The sequence below is a fragment of the Chionomys nivalis genome, chromosome 4 (genome assembly GCF_950005125.1).
Source record: "Chionomys nivalis chromosome 4, mChiNiv1.1, whole genome shotgun sequence".
In the NCBI taxonomy this organism is placed as follows: domain Eukaryota; kingdom Metazoa; phylum Chordata; class Mammalia; order Rodentia; family Cricetidae; genus Chionomys; species Chionomys nivalis.
In genome coordinates this window covers 50,132,449-50,150,427 of record NC_080089.1, presented here as the reverse complement: position 1 = coordinate 50,150,427, position 17,979 = coordinate 50,132,449, and the positions used below count along the sequence as shown (strand labels likewise).

General features: G+C 40.8%; 1 protein-coding gene across 1 annotated transcript; it reads right to left on the bottom strand.

Moving 5' to 3' along the window:
• Positions 1 to 1,296: 1,296 nt before the first annotated feature.
• Btg4 (BTG anti-proliferation factor 4) lies at positions 1,297 to 6,259 on the bottom strand. Its single transcript, XM_057768682.1, has 5 exons — positions 6,087 to 6,259; positions 5,552 to 5,750; positions 4,968 to 5,105; positions 4,201 to 4,399; positions 1,297 to 1,720 (listed from the first exon to the last, which is right to left on the bottom strand). Exons 2-5 carry the CDS (start codon positions 5,722 to 5,724, stop codon positions 1,478 to 1,480), a joined length of 753 nt encoding a protein of 250 aa, XP_057624665.1. The 5' UTR covers positions 5,725 to 5,750; positions 6,087 to 6,259; the 3' UTR covers positions 1,297 to 1,477.
• Positions 6,260 to 17,979: the final 11,720 nt, after the last annotated feature.

The following is a 17,979-nucleotide window of genomic DNA, read 5'->3' as shown; positions in this document are numbered from 1 at the left end:
GGCAAACACTCATACATATGAAGTCTTTAAGTCATTCTCCAGTGACATAGAGGAGAACTAGGGAGAAGGCTGTTAGTAAAGTGCTTGCTGTTCAAACTTAATGGCTTGAGTCAGATCCCCAGCACCCCCTTAAAAAGCCAGGCACAACTGCATGAGCCTGTAATCCCAGCACCAGGGAGGGGGAGACAGGGGTTTGCAAACCAGCCCATCTCTCCAATGAGCAGGTTCCAAGCAAGTGGCCTTGTCTCAAAACATGAGAAGAGAAAATGAAGAGACACTCAGAGTAAACCCCTGGTCTTCACAAGCAAGTGTACACGCAGGCACATGCGCACACACATGAAAATGTACACACAAACACACAATATTGTAAATAAATGACAAAAATTTAATAATCCTAACTCAGATGGTGGGTATAGCAACAAATGGGTAAATATAAAATAAGGGAAGTTTTAAATACTGCACCAACATAATGTTGAATTCCAGATAAAACTTGAGAAATTAGATATTCTGGCATGGAAAAGCTTTGAACCATTCCAGGGCCACTTTCAATTCCATTTCAGGGTTGTTTGTTGCTTTATGAAAATCAAATAAAACCAAATGTAAATACTGAATGGGCGGCTCCTCTAGCATGGGTCTCTTACTGAATGGTGCGTCTGTGTACCTGGCGCACATGTGGAGAGTGAGCGGAAGACAACTTGCGGGTGTCATTCCTCCATTCCACCACCTGAGTCCTGGGACCTGAACTCTGGTGACAGGGCTGGTGGCAAGTCTCTCCCCACCGAGCCATCTGAAAGCCTCCGTATCCATTCTTAAGTCTGTATATAGGCAAAATGTACCTGCAACACGGCCGCCATTTAATATTAGTAATGGTTGCATGTGGCTCACTAATAGGGATTTTTATTTCTTTTCATAGTGAGTTGCTCGGCTTAGTTTGAATTCTTTATAAGAAGCAGGTACCACTTTTATAAAATAGTTCATGAGTATGTCTATGAAATTTTAGTAGTAAATCAAACTTTTCAAAAGACATACCAAGGGAATTCTCTCATCTTAAAAAAAAATTCCAACAATTTCTTACAGGATTTATAAAATAGACTGGTTACCACAAATATTACATGAATCCAGAAGAGTTTTCTGTCAGGATCACTCTCCCATAACTGAAAACCTGCTTTTCAAACAGTGACTACCGATGGAACAAGAGACCTCAAACTGTCTTGCAGCAAACTGAACTAAGGGCTTTGTTAAAAACACAGTGCGTTTATTTCAACTCTTCCTTCCCATAATTAATTTTATTTTATCACAGGCAATATCTCCATTCAATCACTTTACAAGACACACATATATTCACTAGTGTTACATAAAAATTTATATAAAGTTAAATAAGAATTAAAAGTATAGCTAAAAGTCGAGCGGTGATCTGTGTGCACTCCCATCCTTGAGAGAGTTCTTCCTTCTAGTGGGGGATTTCTTGGCTTTGGCCTCATTTTTGCTTTAGGGAAGACAAGGCCTCTCCTTCAAGCTTGCACGGAGCTGCCTGGCCACTGAACAATTGTGTGTTGACCCAGTGGTACCTGTCCACCCGGCGCCCAGCAGGCCGGCACCATTTAGGGTTTTGGGGCACTGGGTGGTAAGCAGCCCCCGAGACACCCCCACGACCATCTGCCAAATGCTTTCTACGAGGGAGGCACAACCACGGCTGGAAGGACTGTTTGAAGGTTTCCACCTGGGAAGGAAAAAGACAGGAAAAACAATGTGTGAAGGTCTCTGGACTGATAGGCAGCTCTTGGGACTATGAGCCCTGAACTCAGAAGGGAAGTCCCTCCAAAGCATAGGGATTACAAGTAAATAGTCATCTACAGAAAAATTTCCAAAATTTTATATTCTATAGAGATCATCAATTTATATCTTTAAGCAAAAATTTTTCTTTTTTCTTTTATGTGTATGAATGTTTTGCCTGAATGACTGTCTGTACCATGTACGTACCTGGTGCCCACTGAGGGCAGTTGAAACCAGAAGAGTGTCAAATCCCCTATGGAGTTACAATTGGCTATGAGCTACCATGTTCATGGTTATGTTGACCATTGAACCTGGGTCTTCTGAAAGAGCAGCCAGTTCCCTTTGACTGCTAAGCCCCTAAGATGAACTCTTAGGTGAAACTATAAATATGTAAGCTGTGTTATTAATAAGGCCTTTAATCTCAGTTACTTGGAAAACTGAGGTAGAGAATCAAACGTTTAAGGCCTGCTTGGGGAAATTAATGAGACCCTGTCTCAAAAAGAAAAGAAGAGGTAATGAGTTAGGGCTGGAAACACAACTTGTGTCTACGTAGATATTTACCATGCTAGGTTCAATCCCTAGACCACACACAAGATAAAAACAAAGCATTTCAAATGTTTACCCTTACCCACTCCCCTCCTGACATTCCAAAACTGCCTAAAAATGATCTCTGGGATAAGACCCACCCATTACAAACATCACAAATAATTGACAAAGATGTTTAATAGACCACATTCTGGAAAGACCTTGCCATAGAACAGTTTAGCCTCCTACAGATCTGAACCCTACCTAAAAATGTAGTGTTATATAGTTTTAAACTGTTACACCCAGAGGCACAGACACACGCACACACAGACACACCACACACAGACACAGATGCACGTGCACACACACACGCAGTTTTAAAAAACTAAAGGAAAATGTTTTCTAGTAATATAACAAAAGTTTAATACGTTTCTGACCCATAATATATGATAACACATAAGGACGTCAAAGAATAGGTGAAATTTCATGAAACAGTTTTGAATACTTAATTTTATTAGTGCTATCTATTACAGGAATTATTTTTCAAATTATTTGCCTTTGAGAACAGGCCAGTTTTAGGGAAAATGGCAAAGCAGATAATAGAACTAGTGAAAATTTTTTAAAAAAAACAGCTTTCTAGTATGTACTTAAGCCATACATCAGGAATAAGTGACTACCATATTTAATGGCATAGAAATTCCATGTCTGAGAATCAAGTCTTAAGAAATAACTTCAGAAAGAAAACAAAAGAACCAACTTCTATAATGATGCCAAATTTTAAGGGTTTTGGGGGGGGTTTAATAAAGCAATATGGAAGTAATTTAAAAGATCGGCTACTAACTCTTAAGAGGAAAACAGCTGAGTGTCAACAAAAGTGGTCAAGGTGAAAGCATGCATAAAAATTGATAGAGAAGCTCTTCAAAACTGATTTTTTTCTTTCTTTTTTCTTTTCTCTTTCTTTCTTTCTTTCTTTCTTTCTTTTTTTCCTTTCCATTCCTTTCCTTTCCTTTTCAAGACAGGGTTTATCTGTAGCTTTGGAGCCTGTCCTGGAACTAGCTCTTGTAGACCAGGCTGGCCTTGAACTCACAGATCTGCCTGCCTGCTCCACCCAGAGTGCTGGAATTAAAGGCGTGCACCACCACCACCTGGCCCTGGCCATATTTTTTTTTTCAAACAGGTCATGAAATCAACTTAAGATGCCTGTGATTATCTACTGAACACAGTCAGAAGTATTGGGGTGGGAGGCACCTGGTATTAGTATTATTTCATGCAACTTATTTCAATATAAATGTGCATCTCTGTTGATGGGTTACAATTCTACTGGTTTTGATTATTTGAGTATTTTGTTCTTTGGACAAGCTCCCTTGAAACTGGCTATGACTTTTTAAAAAGCTCTTTTGTTATTGTTTTGAAAACAAACTGCACTAGTGCCAAAATGAAAGTGTCCTGGTCTTTCTTAAATAGTTTAGGCTTCCTCTAAATTACATGCTATTATGATTAATAAAACCTACTAAATAGAGTGAGGAGGCACACACCTCTAAATCACAACACTCAAGCAGGTGACAGGCAGAAGGATCAGAAACTATGGGCCAGCCTGTGCTATTTAGGGAGTCTCAAAAAACAAAACCCACTAAATATTACAATTTAACCAGAAGGAATATAAGTAGAAAGAAAGCCAGGTGCTTTCAAGAAGTACATGAAGAAACAGGACAACAAAAGACCATGCCTCATAAAAACTCAGTTAAGTGGTGACAACACTCCAGGGGTGGGGGACAGAAAAGGTTCTGCCAAAATACTGACACTGGGAAGAGGGCTTCTCTTTGTCATTTCACTACTTCCTGCTCTGTTTCTTGCGAGTGTGTTCTTTCTAGAATAAGAACAGAATGGTGTACCACACGCAACCTGGTAGATGCTGTTGGGATTGTTGACTTTGGGAATGACTTGGGGCTGCCTGCCACAGCTTTCTTCATCAGAAGACGTTCCAGAGGAGCAATCAGCAGTGGCCCTGCTGACTGCGTAGCTGATGTGCTGAGCTAGCTCCCAGTTCTCCCATCTGCCTTTAAAAGAAGCAATGGTAAAGGGATGTTTTTTCTCACCGTACCTAAGCAGGAAAAGAAAATATTCATTAGAGACTCAACTTCCCACAAGCATAATCTCTTGGTCTGGAGACACCATACTAACTTTAACTTTTAAAAAGCTATTTTAAAGAGTCTGACTCTTCTAAAAGAGCAAACTGAACGACAGTGTAACCTGAAGCTACAAGGATGTTACAATTAGTGAGCATATCCGTTTAATTGGTCAGAAAGAAAAAAAACCCTTTTTTTGGGTCAATTAATAGACTGACTTGTCCTCCACGCTAGCTGATCCCCTTGCCTTCCTGATGGTTCCTACAGTACTTAAAAGTTACAAATCCACAGTTTGCAACAGGTTGCAATGACCCAAGTCCCACTGAAAATAGAGTGCAGTGCTTTTGTGCTTGCCAATTCAACCATCCCTAATGGAAATGCGTGTTGAGTAAAAGTTTGCATCTGAAACCAACCGTGATCAAAGAGCGTCCTAGTTGCTACGCCAATGCGTTGGGCATCAGCTTTCACAAAGGTACATAGAGCTGGCTAAACAACCTAGGCTTACTAGGGGTCACCAAGCACACAAACCACAAAATTACTCACCTACAGCACACCTCAAAGGGATCGACCCATATGGTCATCTCCTTTGGAAGTCCCAGGTGAAAAAAATTCACATTACTCTCAAAACAAGCCCTTTCTAATATAGGGTCTTTATTCTCATTGTTGTTTATCCTGATACACCTGGGGAGAATATAAAGCAAGAAAGGGGCAAGGAAGGTGAGTTGACGGGTTCTTCAGTAGGAAATCACACATCATGGGTACAGACAGATCTTGCCTTACCCACATCTTCTCCTCATCCTCTCCTGCCCTCCATGCTTACAAATGGAAATAAAACTTCATTAACTTTTGCCATGCTGACTCAGAATGGGTGTCGTAACATTAAATCACATTGTTAGCTCACCAGATAGATGTTCATGGTCTATATTTTATGGCAAACAGATGAGAAATTGTCTAATGAAGTGTTCGACTATATCACATCTCTTTATTTTAAACCTATGTTCAAACAAATTAATAGGAGCTCATAAAACATCCCTTACTTGAAGATGGACAAAAAAAAAAGTTGCATTTTCCTAGCAGATGCTATTACTGGCTGATTGCTCCTTCCCCTATGCCACATGGGCTCTCACCTGAAAGCCTGTCCCTTAGAAGGACAGTCAGGGTGCCAATGACCTCTGTACTTTTCAAACAAGATGGTCATCAGCTTTAGCGCAAAGGCTTCTATCTGTTGTGCACTCAATTTCTCATGTTTTTTCACCAATCTTGTGACAAAAAAAACTGCCGTTGCAATTTCATCTCTCATGATTCCAAAGCAGTCTGTGTGGAGACCTGAAACCAATGGAAAAAAAAAGCAAGGCAGGATCACAGAGGGGCCTAGGTTTAACTTATCAGCAATATGTAATTGAGGGCTGAAAGTTTTATATGCCTAAAACTTAGGATTTTGGGGGGAGTGGGGGTGAGTCCTCAGTGAACTAACACATCAACACACACATACGAAAAAGAAAACACCTAGTCTTCAACCTTCCAGTCCTCACACTTTTCCAAAAGAAAAACAACGTTGTTAGAAGTTTAAAACACTTAAGCAATCAAGATGAAACATAAGTACAAAGTTACCAATGCATTCAGTAGATTACACTAGCGAGCACTTTTTAAGAACGTACTTACGAAGAGTCAAGCGTTCAGGGTTCAGAGGAATGTAGGTGAAATAGGTGGCTTACACTAAAAGTTAAGATTAATAAAAACACATCACACTTGCCAGTAAATTTCTAAAAATTTCTTTAGTCCCCTAAAAAATGTGGGCCAGAATTAGAAAGCCAGCTATGCTCCTTACTGCCAACTCTTGCTCACACCTATCTATTGAGGTTTGGGCTACTCCATATATGCCAGGCTGTCAAAGCTGATTGGTAGCTGGCCCCACACAGGTGTTCTCCATTAGGACAATCCCTTAGCTTTTCCACAACTCATCTGATTCCCCCATAGCAAATGTAGACTATTCTCTAAAGTGTTTAAAGATATACCCACTCCACAGGTATATGTGTGTGTGTGTTTAACACCCACAATTAGTGACCAGTTTCTTCCACAGTAAAAAAGAACTGACTCAACTAAGAAGCTGATTTCATATCCAAAAAAAAAAAAAAAAAACCCAAATAGCAATCAGACCTTATAAGGAGCCAGTTCCACCACTTTGTACCTACGCAACCTAGTTTTCCACACTGAAACTATACAGATTAAATGTAATCCTCCACCATGTGGAAAGGGTATTTTAAATTTTAGCTATTTGACCTCTCATGTCTTCCCATTTTAGAGGCTAAATTTTTTCAGTTTGTTGGGAGCTGTTCCTGGGTACATATTGATCAGATAGTGCAGTGTGGCAAGCCGGCATCTAGATGAGTGTCACACTGTGTGACAGATTCACATCCTCTTTCAAAGGAGCTGCTCACAATGCTCCAGGCGTGTCAACTGACCAGCACTGGAGTGGTACTGCCACCTTCCTTGCTCCAGATACCGTCCTCGGATGCAGCATCAGGTGGCCTCCCCTTGTGGGCACCGACATCACGTCACTACCTCACAGTGAATTTGCAAGTATGCTTTTCTTCCCCGAGGCTGCTGGTTTTGTACATCTTTCTCTTCCAGCATGGCAAAATGTCTAAGAAGTCTGTGCATTTGCAACTTAGCAGCTTACAATCTGTTAACTGTGTGTGGGGAGGCCCACCTGGAACCGCAGCTCTCAGGAAGGCTGGGAGTGGAAGAGCTTGGGTTCAGAAGGCAGCTGGGCTCCAGAAGGAGTTCCAGCACAGGCCTTGACTCAAAAACAAACCAGAAAGAAAAAAAAGAAAGGAAACAACATAAAACAAAACCCTATCTGCAGGATCTTGGCAACTGGTTTCGAATCTTCATAACTTTCAGTTTCCTGTCAGTGAATGCAATTTCACAGGGTTGTTACCAAGATTACAATAGATAATTAATACACCTGGCCATAAACTATAGGAAGGTAGTACAGGACAGTTAAAAAGAAAATACAAGCTGGGCGGTGGTGGCACACGCCTTTAACCCCAGCACTTGGGAGGCAGAGGCAGGCAGATCTCTGTGAGTTCGAGGCCAGCCTGGTCTACAAGAGCTAGTTCCAGGACAGGCTTCAAAGCTACAGAGAAACCCTGTCTTGAAAAACCAAAAAAAGAAAAAAGAAAAAGAAAATACAAAGCAGCTGTATGGTCAGCATTGTAGGTTTCAGTCCCAGCCCTCCATCTCATTAGGAGCTTAGCAAAGTTCCACATGCTCTCTAACCTTCCCAACCTCTGTCTGGAAAGACAGAACTAAAGTAAGTGAAGAATTAGACTGCTGGCTCCATACTAATCCATCACACTGAGATGGATCCCAGCTCAACCCAGGGCTTGGCCTTAAAGTGATTCCACCACTCTATCCTTCTATTTCCTCATGTATACAAAGAAAATGACAGTGCACACTTTGTAGGATTATTATGAGAATTAAGAGTGAAATGCTAGGATACCTGGAGCTCAGTAAGTGCTCTATAAATGTTAGGTATTGTCGCTTCTGCTAGCAACTTGACTGTGGTCTTAAAGGAATTTTGCCAAAGTTAAACTATAAAACTACGCATAAAGTCTTTTATAGACCACCTGGCATAAAATAAGTGCTCAAAGTGGCTGTCTTATTAACAAGTACAAATGATCTTATACTCTTTTCTCTGTCAATTTTAATGTTGCAAAGTTTAGCTAGAATAGAAAACTACATAATGCAGCTATGCTATCATATTTCACTGTGTTGTTTAACTGATTTATTTGAAGTGCTGAAGTGGAACCCGGGACCACGTGCAAAGCAGGCAAGTACTCAACCACTGAGCCATATTTCCTGCGCATGTGTTAAATGTGGGTCATTGCTACAGTGAATGAAAATTTTGGTATGTAGTCGATTATCTCTTTTGGCTTTCTGAAATTTGCATATTTAGTAAGAATACCATCTGTGCCTTCCAAGATACAAGCTGAACAGGGTGAAGACCAAGCAAGGCTCGGTCAAAGCCTTAAGTATCACTCTTCCAATTGCCTTTCTTTCTCTTCAGCCAATTAATTCTCTCATATACTGTGGAAAGAGTCAGTGGTAAAATGAAGATCTTACAAATCCATCAACATTTTCCTAATCTGCTAAGAGAGCAGCAGTACTATATCATAAAAGGAGAAGAAATTTTAAACAGACATGGCCCGCCGGGCGATGGTGGCACACGCCTTTAATCCCAGCACACGGGAGGTAGAGGCAGGCAGATCTCTGTGAGTTCAAGACCAGCCTGGTCTACAAGAGCTAGTTCCAGGACAGGCTCCAAAGCCACAGAGAAACCCTGTCTCGAAAAACCAAAAAAAAAAAAAAAAAAAAAAAAAAAAAAAAAAAAAAAAAAAAAAAAAAAAAAACAGACATGGCCCTCTTGTTCTAAGTAATCCCAACTTCCACAATATACAGGAACCATCTGTTTGGTAAGAGTTGAGAGTTTTGTCTGCTTGGGATCAGGATAGCTGGCGCACAATTTAAGGTGCCTACCATCTTCCCTTTTATGAAAACTGACTCCTTTGGTTCAACTTACAACTCTGAAGGGCGACTGTACCTCTACAGTTGCCCCACAAGGTAGGCCAAGGCCCCTACCACGACTTGGTTACGGATGGCATCTCTCCCTACTGAATCCTATATTTTTCAGTTCCCTAAAGCCTCCCCACCTACAACTCAGAGTCCTGTGTTCAAGGACCCAGACTGAGACATTTGGTACTAAGCATGTATAGCTATTAATTAGTGGTAGTGGAATGTGGGTCCGGAGAGATCCTGGCATGTTGGTGTGGCATGAGTATCAAAACTCAGCAGTGGTGGACTAAGATATAATACAGATGTTAAGGATTGTCCTAGACATTAAATACCTAGCATGAGAGGTATAAATATATATACTTATATATATAGTATAAGGCCCACTGAGCTAGATAACAGAGTATTTTGTCATCTAAGAATGACCATGTAAGATCGAATTAAGGTTAATTCAGTTAGATCCAGTATTTATATGTGTGCTATGTCCATAACATATAAGAAAAGTGCAACTAGGGCTTGAATGACCTACCCTCTCAGTATCTTATTTATTTCAGCCACTCATGATGTATTTCTCATTCTTTACTCGTGGAAGAGGGCCCCAAACTGCCACGCTTTGGAATCACCTTAAGATGCCGAAGGCTGCCTCCTATCCTCTGACACTGCAATCGAACTAGAAATAATTAAAACCTAGACAGCAATGTTTTTATTTAATTTAGAGAATATTAATTTTTGCACTAGAACCCCATAGATAACACTTTCCATATTTGATGCTGTGTGTTACCCCTGTACAAATGGAAAAAAATAAAATTAATGTTTCTACACCAATATGGTTGTTAATGTTTATAAATGCCAACTCAGTGTGGTAAAGCAGGGCACTTTCTTCCAAAGCTGACAGCATAGCTAAAGTTCCAAAACGTCCAAACACACACACACACACACCTCTACACACACAACCAATAGCAGACTTCTATGCATCAGTAGCAGCAACTGCTTTTCCAGGTTCTTCAGTCATTTGAATGAAATTGGAGAGATACCAGCACTCAATATCAAGATTTTTTTAAAGATCCCCTTGCTATCAATGAAACTTTTAAATCACATTACATATTTAATTACTCAACAATGCCTTAAGAGATTATCTTGATAATTCTTATTCTCATCTTCTTTTGCCATTTTCCACACTGTTTCAAAGTATTTTTAATTGTGTTAGAAATGGCAAAACTAAAATTTCAGACTCACTGCATATTGCTGAAATAGAACTTGCTTTTGAACTCAAGGCAACATAGACAATAGCAAATACATGCTTTTCCTTGGAAAATGCCTACTGTTTACACTGCTAAATTAATAGTGCCAAGTGTTTAATAATTTTGATTTCACCTTCCCAGTTAACTTACTGCTCAGCTACCCTGAGTTGCCGAGGCTTAGTCACTAGTGAGGTGTTGAACCTTTCCCTAGCGTTACTTTCTGCAACAGGCCCAAGCAGGCCTAGGAAAGCATTAATAGAACCATATAATAAGAATGTACTTATATTTCAGGAAAGAAAAATCAGAGAGTAAACATCATGTAAAACTTCCTTCATTTGCGTAGGCCTTCAATCACCTGATCTCAGTGGCCTCCTTCCCATGAATGGCATCTGTCCCTTCTGCTTTACTGACATCGACTTCCTTCTGACTGCCCACTAACATTAGACCTTGCTGTGTGCTGAGTGGTTCAAACAAAACACAGAACTCTGCCTTCCCTTTCAAGAGACTTATAATCCAGAGAAGGATTATTTGAATACAGTATTTTAAAGACGGGATACTCACAAGATGGCTCCAAGTTTTCAGTAGCCAAGAAAATATTGAAATAAGTAGCTCAGGGGGGGATGGTCAGGGCAAAACAAAAATACTGATTTTTTAAGCTTAAAACTGAATTCCCAGTGACAACTAAATGCCCAGTACTAAATATCTGCGGAGAGGAGATGGGAGGCCTAACAACAGGGCTCAGTAAGTAAGGGTGAGTTCAGTCCCCAGGACCCACGGGTAAAAGGAGAGAATCATCTACCATAAGTTGTCCTCTGACCTCCATGTGTGTGCTATAGTATACGTATGTCCACACATACAAGTAAATAAATGTACATTTAAATAATTTTATTAGGAAGGGATATAAAAACTTAGATCCAACATGGACTAAGCAAACCTCTTAATTCATTGTTTGGTTGTTAGGCTTTGTAACTTTGTTTTCTTTTGAGATAGTCTCGTTATGCAGCCCTGATTGGTTTAGTGATTACTACGTGGATCAGGCTGGGCTGGAACTGCAGCAATCTTCCTGTCTTTAACCTTACACGCTGGGACAACAGGCATGTACCACCATGTCCAGTTTTACCTCACTTAGCCAGAAAATACTAAAATTTAAAAGGCAAAAAAAAAAAAAAATCTCAACCAATCATGTGTAATGTCTAAAGTTTCCATTAGAAGACATCTATTCTCTTACCTAAGACATCATCTTTTAAGAAATTCTTTTTTTAAAGTATCAGATAAATTATCTAGAGGACAAAATGGTGATGTTCTTTCTGTAGAGGTTTGAGTGATGGGGCTAAGCCTGTGTAAGAAAATGAGAAAAAGGAGGCTCCGTTCCATTTGAATGAGGAAGATCAGAAAGGAAAGGAGGCAGAGAGGTCCGTTCTCCTGTCTAGTATGCCTGTGAAAATGATACAGAGCATGAAAATGGCCTTATGCAAGGAAGTGTCCAAAAATTCAACTTCTTCATTTTAAAACATGGAGATCAGATGGGGTGGGGGAAAGGTGGGGGGAGCAGGAGGAGAGGAGGGAGAGAGAGCTGGGATTGGTATGTAAAATAAAATTTAAAAATACTGTTTTAAGAAAAAAGAAAACATATGGAGTTTGACTTGATTGATAAATCAAGGTATGGTCAAGTCCCAAAGGTATCAATCAATTACAAAATTGAGATAAAAAGAGACGGCTCAGTAGTTAAGAGTCCCTGCTGCTCTTGCAGAGGACCCAGGTCAGTTCCCAGCACCCAGGCTATTGGGCAATTCACAGTCGCCTGTAACTTCAGCTCCGAAAGATCTGATGCCATCTTCTGGCCTCCTGGAGCACCCGAACATGTCTGGCATTTACCTACATTGAACACTAAATTTGATTTATGAAGTAATAAACAGAATTATAATCAGCCCTTTCTTTTTTTGAAACAGGGTCTCACTGTATAGTCCTAGATGGCTTGTGACTTACTATGAAGATCAGGGTGGCCTGGAACTCACAGAGATCCGCCTGCCTCTGCCCCCCAAGTACTGAAATAAAGGTGTGCACAACCATGCCTGTCTCCTATTTAATTTCTTTACCATTCATTCCTTAAACTGTAAGTTATAATTCTAGGCCCATCTATTCATTTGCAAACACGTGTCACTATTAATAAAAGTAGAGGGATATAGCTGTTTTGGCAAAAATCTGACATCATTGGAAGCTTCTTCTAGCAATAGTATATGTACACCATTTCATAAAACAATGAGTGGACTCTGTACCCTATATATAAACTCAATCTCATTGTGTTCAAACTGCAGTTTAAAAAATTACAAAAATTGTTGGGACATAATTTTCAAGTTTTAAGAAAAAAACAAGACAGTACAGCAAAAATAATTCTGAGTGTGGGAAAATGTTTGTACACAAAGTATACTAATTTAACAAATGTGTCTGTGCATGTGACAGCATTGTATATTGTCTGAAACAAATAATAAATTAAAAAGTATAGGTGGTTGATACTTTTATTAATGGAAGATGCTAACTATAGACTGAATATATTGAGTTCAAAATAAAGGAGAGAAGAGGAAGAATAAAGGTGACTAAAGGCACACTGGAATATTTTCCCAGGAAGTAGGGCTTGAGCTCAAACTTTAAACAGCCTATAGATGAGCTAAGAGGGAAGAAGACAATATAAACATAGCTAAATGTAAATACAATGAAATCCTTGAGATATATGTTATGGGTTTAGAGGAACTAAAGAAGTGAGCTATATAATTGCTAAACTATATATAAGTTCCATAGAGGAATCAAAGAGGCTTAAGCAGCAGATAAAGACAGTACAAATAAAGACCAGAACTGGTATACACAGTGTGATGACTATGGGAATGACATAAATTATTTTCATTCTTGTAAATAAATTAGTTGATGAGGTAGTTCCCTCTTTTGGTTTTACAGAGTTAAGAATACATGTTAGACCTCTGGAGGAAAATAAACTCTCTTTAACAATGCACCTAGACAACCAGTTAGCTGTTCTGAAACCCCAAAGTTACTTTTACAAACCAGGAAATCTACCATGAGTGACAGAAGTCTATAGCCAGGGAAGCTAATCTGTCTACATCCGGTCTAGAGAAGATCACCCACCTTATTTAGTGTGCACCTAAGTTCAATCCCGCACACACACAAAGGCATTCCACTGTTGCTCACCTACTTTATCCTTTCTATGAGAACCATGGCAACGAGAATAAGTTATCACACACCCTTGGAGACTTCATTCAACTTGAATTTTCACAGTCAGAAAATTTCTAATCTCTCTTTTTAGTTTTGACCTCTTTCCAAATTTAAATACTTAACTCAATCCAGACTTGCTTAGACCCAAACTCATCATAAATGCCCTCTGACCATGTGTTCCCCTCAGCACCTCAAGCTCCTCCCCAAGAGTCAGTTGCTGATCTTGCTAAACTGTGAATCAGCTACCAAACCCTGTAAAAGTCCCTTCCTGAAATCTCTTACTTATCCTGTATTTCCTCAATCACTCCATCTCCAGACTTGTTAAAAAATCATCTACATCAAATCTCCTCTGCAATCTATGCTGCTCTAGCCTCCATAAAACAACACACTTGTATTCATCAGGGGCTTTCCCGCCAGAAGAATGATATTCAAACTCCCTACACTAATACTCTAAGGTTTTCAGGCCTACCTCTTACTACTGGAGTTAACACCATTTTTTCTATGTAGCCCTCTTTCTGGGCTTTTTCTTATGTTTCCCCAAATGTTGACAATAACAGAGATAACACTAGAATTCAAGAGTCCTTACGCACTTATTACTCTAACAACTTTGACACTCGATATATTTCTATGTGATATAAATGTATTATCTAGGCATTTTATGCACTAATGTAATATTAATTTGTATATTAATATTATGATGTGTTGATATGATTAACATAATTTAACTCTCTTAATTATCTCTGTAAACAACCTATCCCTCCAATTAGAGCACATCTCTGGAGACTGTGTTCCTTAGAGATGGGAACTATACAAGAATTGTTCCTGCTGCTGAGCCACAGAGTTCCAGCAACTTCAATTAGGAAGCTAGTTTGTTAGATTGTTTCTGATCTGACTAAAAGATAAATTAACATTTGATACGTAGAGCTATGCTATTGATTAATCAATAAATATAAGCAAGAAGCTAATTAAGAACATAGTGCACTCTTCCTAATGGGAGTCCGATGAGATGGAACCAGAATCATGGAACTGCCAGCAGTTCATGTTAGCTCAGATGAAACTCTCCTCTCATAATTAAACAGATTCATTGATTTGTAGTTTTTCAAACGTTAAATTGACTTCAACTCAGCCTTGCTTCAACTTTATAAACTAGTCCCTAAGTATACCATCATGAATATTAATATGGCCATCTGACATTTGATAGTCTTAGTCTACATGAAAAACAAAACATGGTTTTATTTCCTAGCAAAGACTATGCATTTTAAAAACAAGTTTTAAAAGAAGGTGCTAAAGAGAATTACTTTCTAATTAGTGTCATTCTTAAGTTTTTCCCCCAATAACCTTCAAAAGCTGCAGAAGTAGCTGGTAATCTGGAGGTTATCTCAAGAAAATCAAGAACTCAAGACCAGCCCGAGCTCACTGAGTCCCTGTCTAAAAATCAAACAATAGCAAATGTTTAGGTGTTTGTGTATGTTGAAGGGGGAGCCACATCTCCCTCTCTAACCCTCTATACAGGAGCAGTAAGTTAAGCCAATATAAATTTGCCAGACTAACGTAGGAAGTTCTTGTTTTGATACTTGTCTTGGTTTCCTTCCAGTCAATAATCTCACTCTATCTCCTCAAAGGTCCTTCCCCATCTCCCTGATTACCAAAAGACCAGAAATTAAAACAGTAAACAATTCCCCCTCAAGGTGCCTTCCTGGATTTGGTCTAACCAAATGCAAACTCCTGTTTGGGCCTTTTAACCACAAGCATTCTTACTTGGATTAAAACTTGAGTCTCCCTGGTGTCTAGACATGCCTAGACATGACCCGCAGATGCAGTGAGGTCAGCGGAGTTTCTCTAGTAACTGCAGGCCAAATCAACAGCAACCCTAAGAACACGCATTCTTTTCTGTTGCTGTTGCTTTTCTAACAGAACTAGAGCACACACATTTTTATTGTCTTTTTTTTTTCATCTTTGAAGAAAAAATTTTACAGTGTAAATTTCAAGACATCTAATGCAACTATAGCTTTGGATGACAGCAATGGAACTCAGGTAAGATATTTAAGATGCAACTGATAATCAGGAAAAAACACGCCAGCTAGGAAGAAGCAGTAAGGATAGAGTAAAATGGAGCAAAATGTAAAATAACTAGTTTTGTAATATCCTCACAAAATTTATAACTTTTCTGTTGCCAGTGGAATGGAGGCTGCTTCTACTGGTTCCATTTATTTGTGAACATTCAAATGACATTTTGTAGCACACAACATTGCGCTCTTCTCAAATTCAGGATGAATGAGTACAAGATATAGTTATTTAGAAATGATGTCTCTTGCAAGTTAATTTTACAATTATCTGCTACTTCACTTTGATTCCTTTCACTTAAGTGTTCATAAAACAAACTATGCTTTTGGAGAAAAAAATATTATTTCATTTTCAAAGATAATGTTAAAATACACATAACCTTATTCTTGAGACGTTCCTGGGTTTTAATGGTTTGAGTTTGGAATTTGTGCTGAATGTCCCTGATGACTAGCATGTATTTGTGTTAATAATTGCATCCATGCGACCATTTGCTGGGCTTAGGGATCTGTGTACAGATTAAGTTTCCTTTGTAGACTGTAAGACTTTTTGGATCAATACAAATGGGTATTATTATACTGTGTATATGAAGACACGAAACCCACAGTCTGTTGAGGCTACTTCCTACTGAATTCCACAACGTTTGCAATCAGAGAATATTATATATCCTCTCTGGGCTCATCAATTAAATGAAAAGAAAGGAAAGACTAACTTAAAGGATAAAAATACTGAAGAGAGCACAGAAATGCTGTCCCTGCCCCCTCAGCGCCTCCTCTTCCAAATATACACCAACACACCCGTTATCGGATATGAGATAGGAAGAGCAAGGAAAATTTAACTGTCACAAGACTCGGACTTCCGCAGACCTATTGTTGATGATCAAATCCACCCTTGCTTCAATCTCACCTCCTTCAAGACCAGTGCCTGTCAGTTCTCGTAGACACCCTCACCCCCACCCCCACCCCCGCGCGCCTTTTTCTACTAGTAAAGTCTATCAGCTTAGTGACTTTATACTGTCTGGGACCGCAAAGAACGTGTGACTACTTCGTGTTACCACCTAGAGTGTCTGATGGATAGTAGAACCAATGCCATTTAGGTGATGGCTATGTAACAGACATTTAAATAAAACAGTAGCCCGAAGTAGGAATGGTTTCCTCGAGGCTTACCATGAGATCACAAAAATGGTGACTTTGATCTTAAAAGTGACTTTGACCACAAAGGGGTTGGTTCAATGTTTGACTAGAAGAGCGGCCCTCATCTCACTGCATGGCCCTGTGAAAAAATAATCCTTAGAAAGAACTCAGGTATTGGCAAGGGCAATCCTGCTCCTGCGGGATAGCGCAAGCCTCCAGCTGAGGTGCCTGAGAAGCAGTTTCTGCGAATGGGCATGAACACTGAGTGGGCTTGGAAGCTTCTTGGGCAACAGGGTAGGAGAGATGAATGTAGGTCTTTGTCCTTCCTACTACACCATGAAGATAAACTTCTCAAGAATCTGTGTCTCCATCTCCCAGGTCCCTCTTCCCAGGAGGCTCTTCAGGAGCCCGCCCAGTGCCCCTTCTGGTGGCTTCTGCCTCCCCTCCCCCACTCGCCCCGCCCCCTCGGCCTCGGGGTTCCAAGGGCGGTTGGTCGCAGAGCCACGGCCACTCGGCCAGTAGGAGCTGCCGGGCGCGCGGGGTGGACAGATCCTGATGTAGAGTTGGGGCTGGAAGCCGAGGAGAAGTTGACGGAGGCGGGTCAGACCCGGCGGGAGGGAAGCAGGAGTCTGTCCTGATGCCCAGGGGACGGGGGCGGAGCGGGAGGGTCTTGGGGGGGGGGGGGGGACGGCGGGGACGGGGGCCCCCTGGGGCCCTGGGGTCACCTGGGGTCCCGCGCGGCCCTGCGGGGTATGGAGGGGCCGGGAGCCTGAGAACATCTCTCGCTCCGCCACCGTCGGCCGTGGCGAAAAGGGGGCAAGGGGCCGGACCCTCGGGAACTGCAGCGGCGGACGCCCGGTGCTCGGTTTGTAGGCAGTGTAATTAGCTGATTGTACCGCGGTGCTGACAATCACTAACTCCACTGCCATCAAAACAAGGCACAGCATCACCCGCTGCCCGCTGGAGGAGAAGCAGGCAGCCGCAGCCCCGCTGACTCGGCAGAAAGCGGAGGCTGGAGCCGGGATGCGTCAGCGAAGGGGCCGGAGCACGAGGTCTAAGTGCAAGTAACCCTCGGAGAGCGGCGGCTTCCTTTAGGGACTACCTGTGTCTAGGAGCCAAAGCAAAACGTTCAGTGATATGCAAAGATAATCGGTGTGCACCGGCCTTAACATCTTAAAAAAAAAAAAAAATGTGCCCGGAAGAGCCCCCCAGAACAGTTCCTGTGATTAACTGCCTGTTTTCCACTTCTGAGAAAGCTGTCACCAAGGCAGCGACTAGAGTCAACCACAGCCTGACTGACGATGTGCTGGTCTCAACCAACAT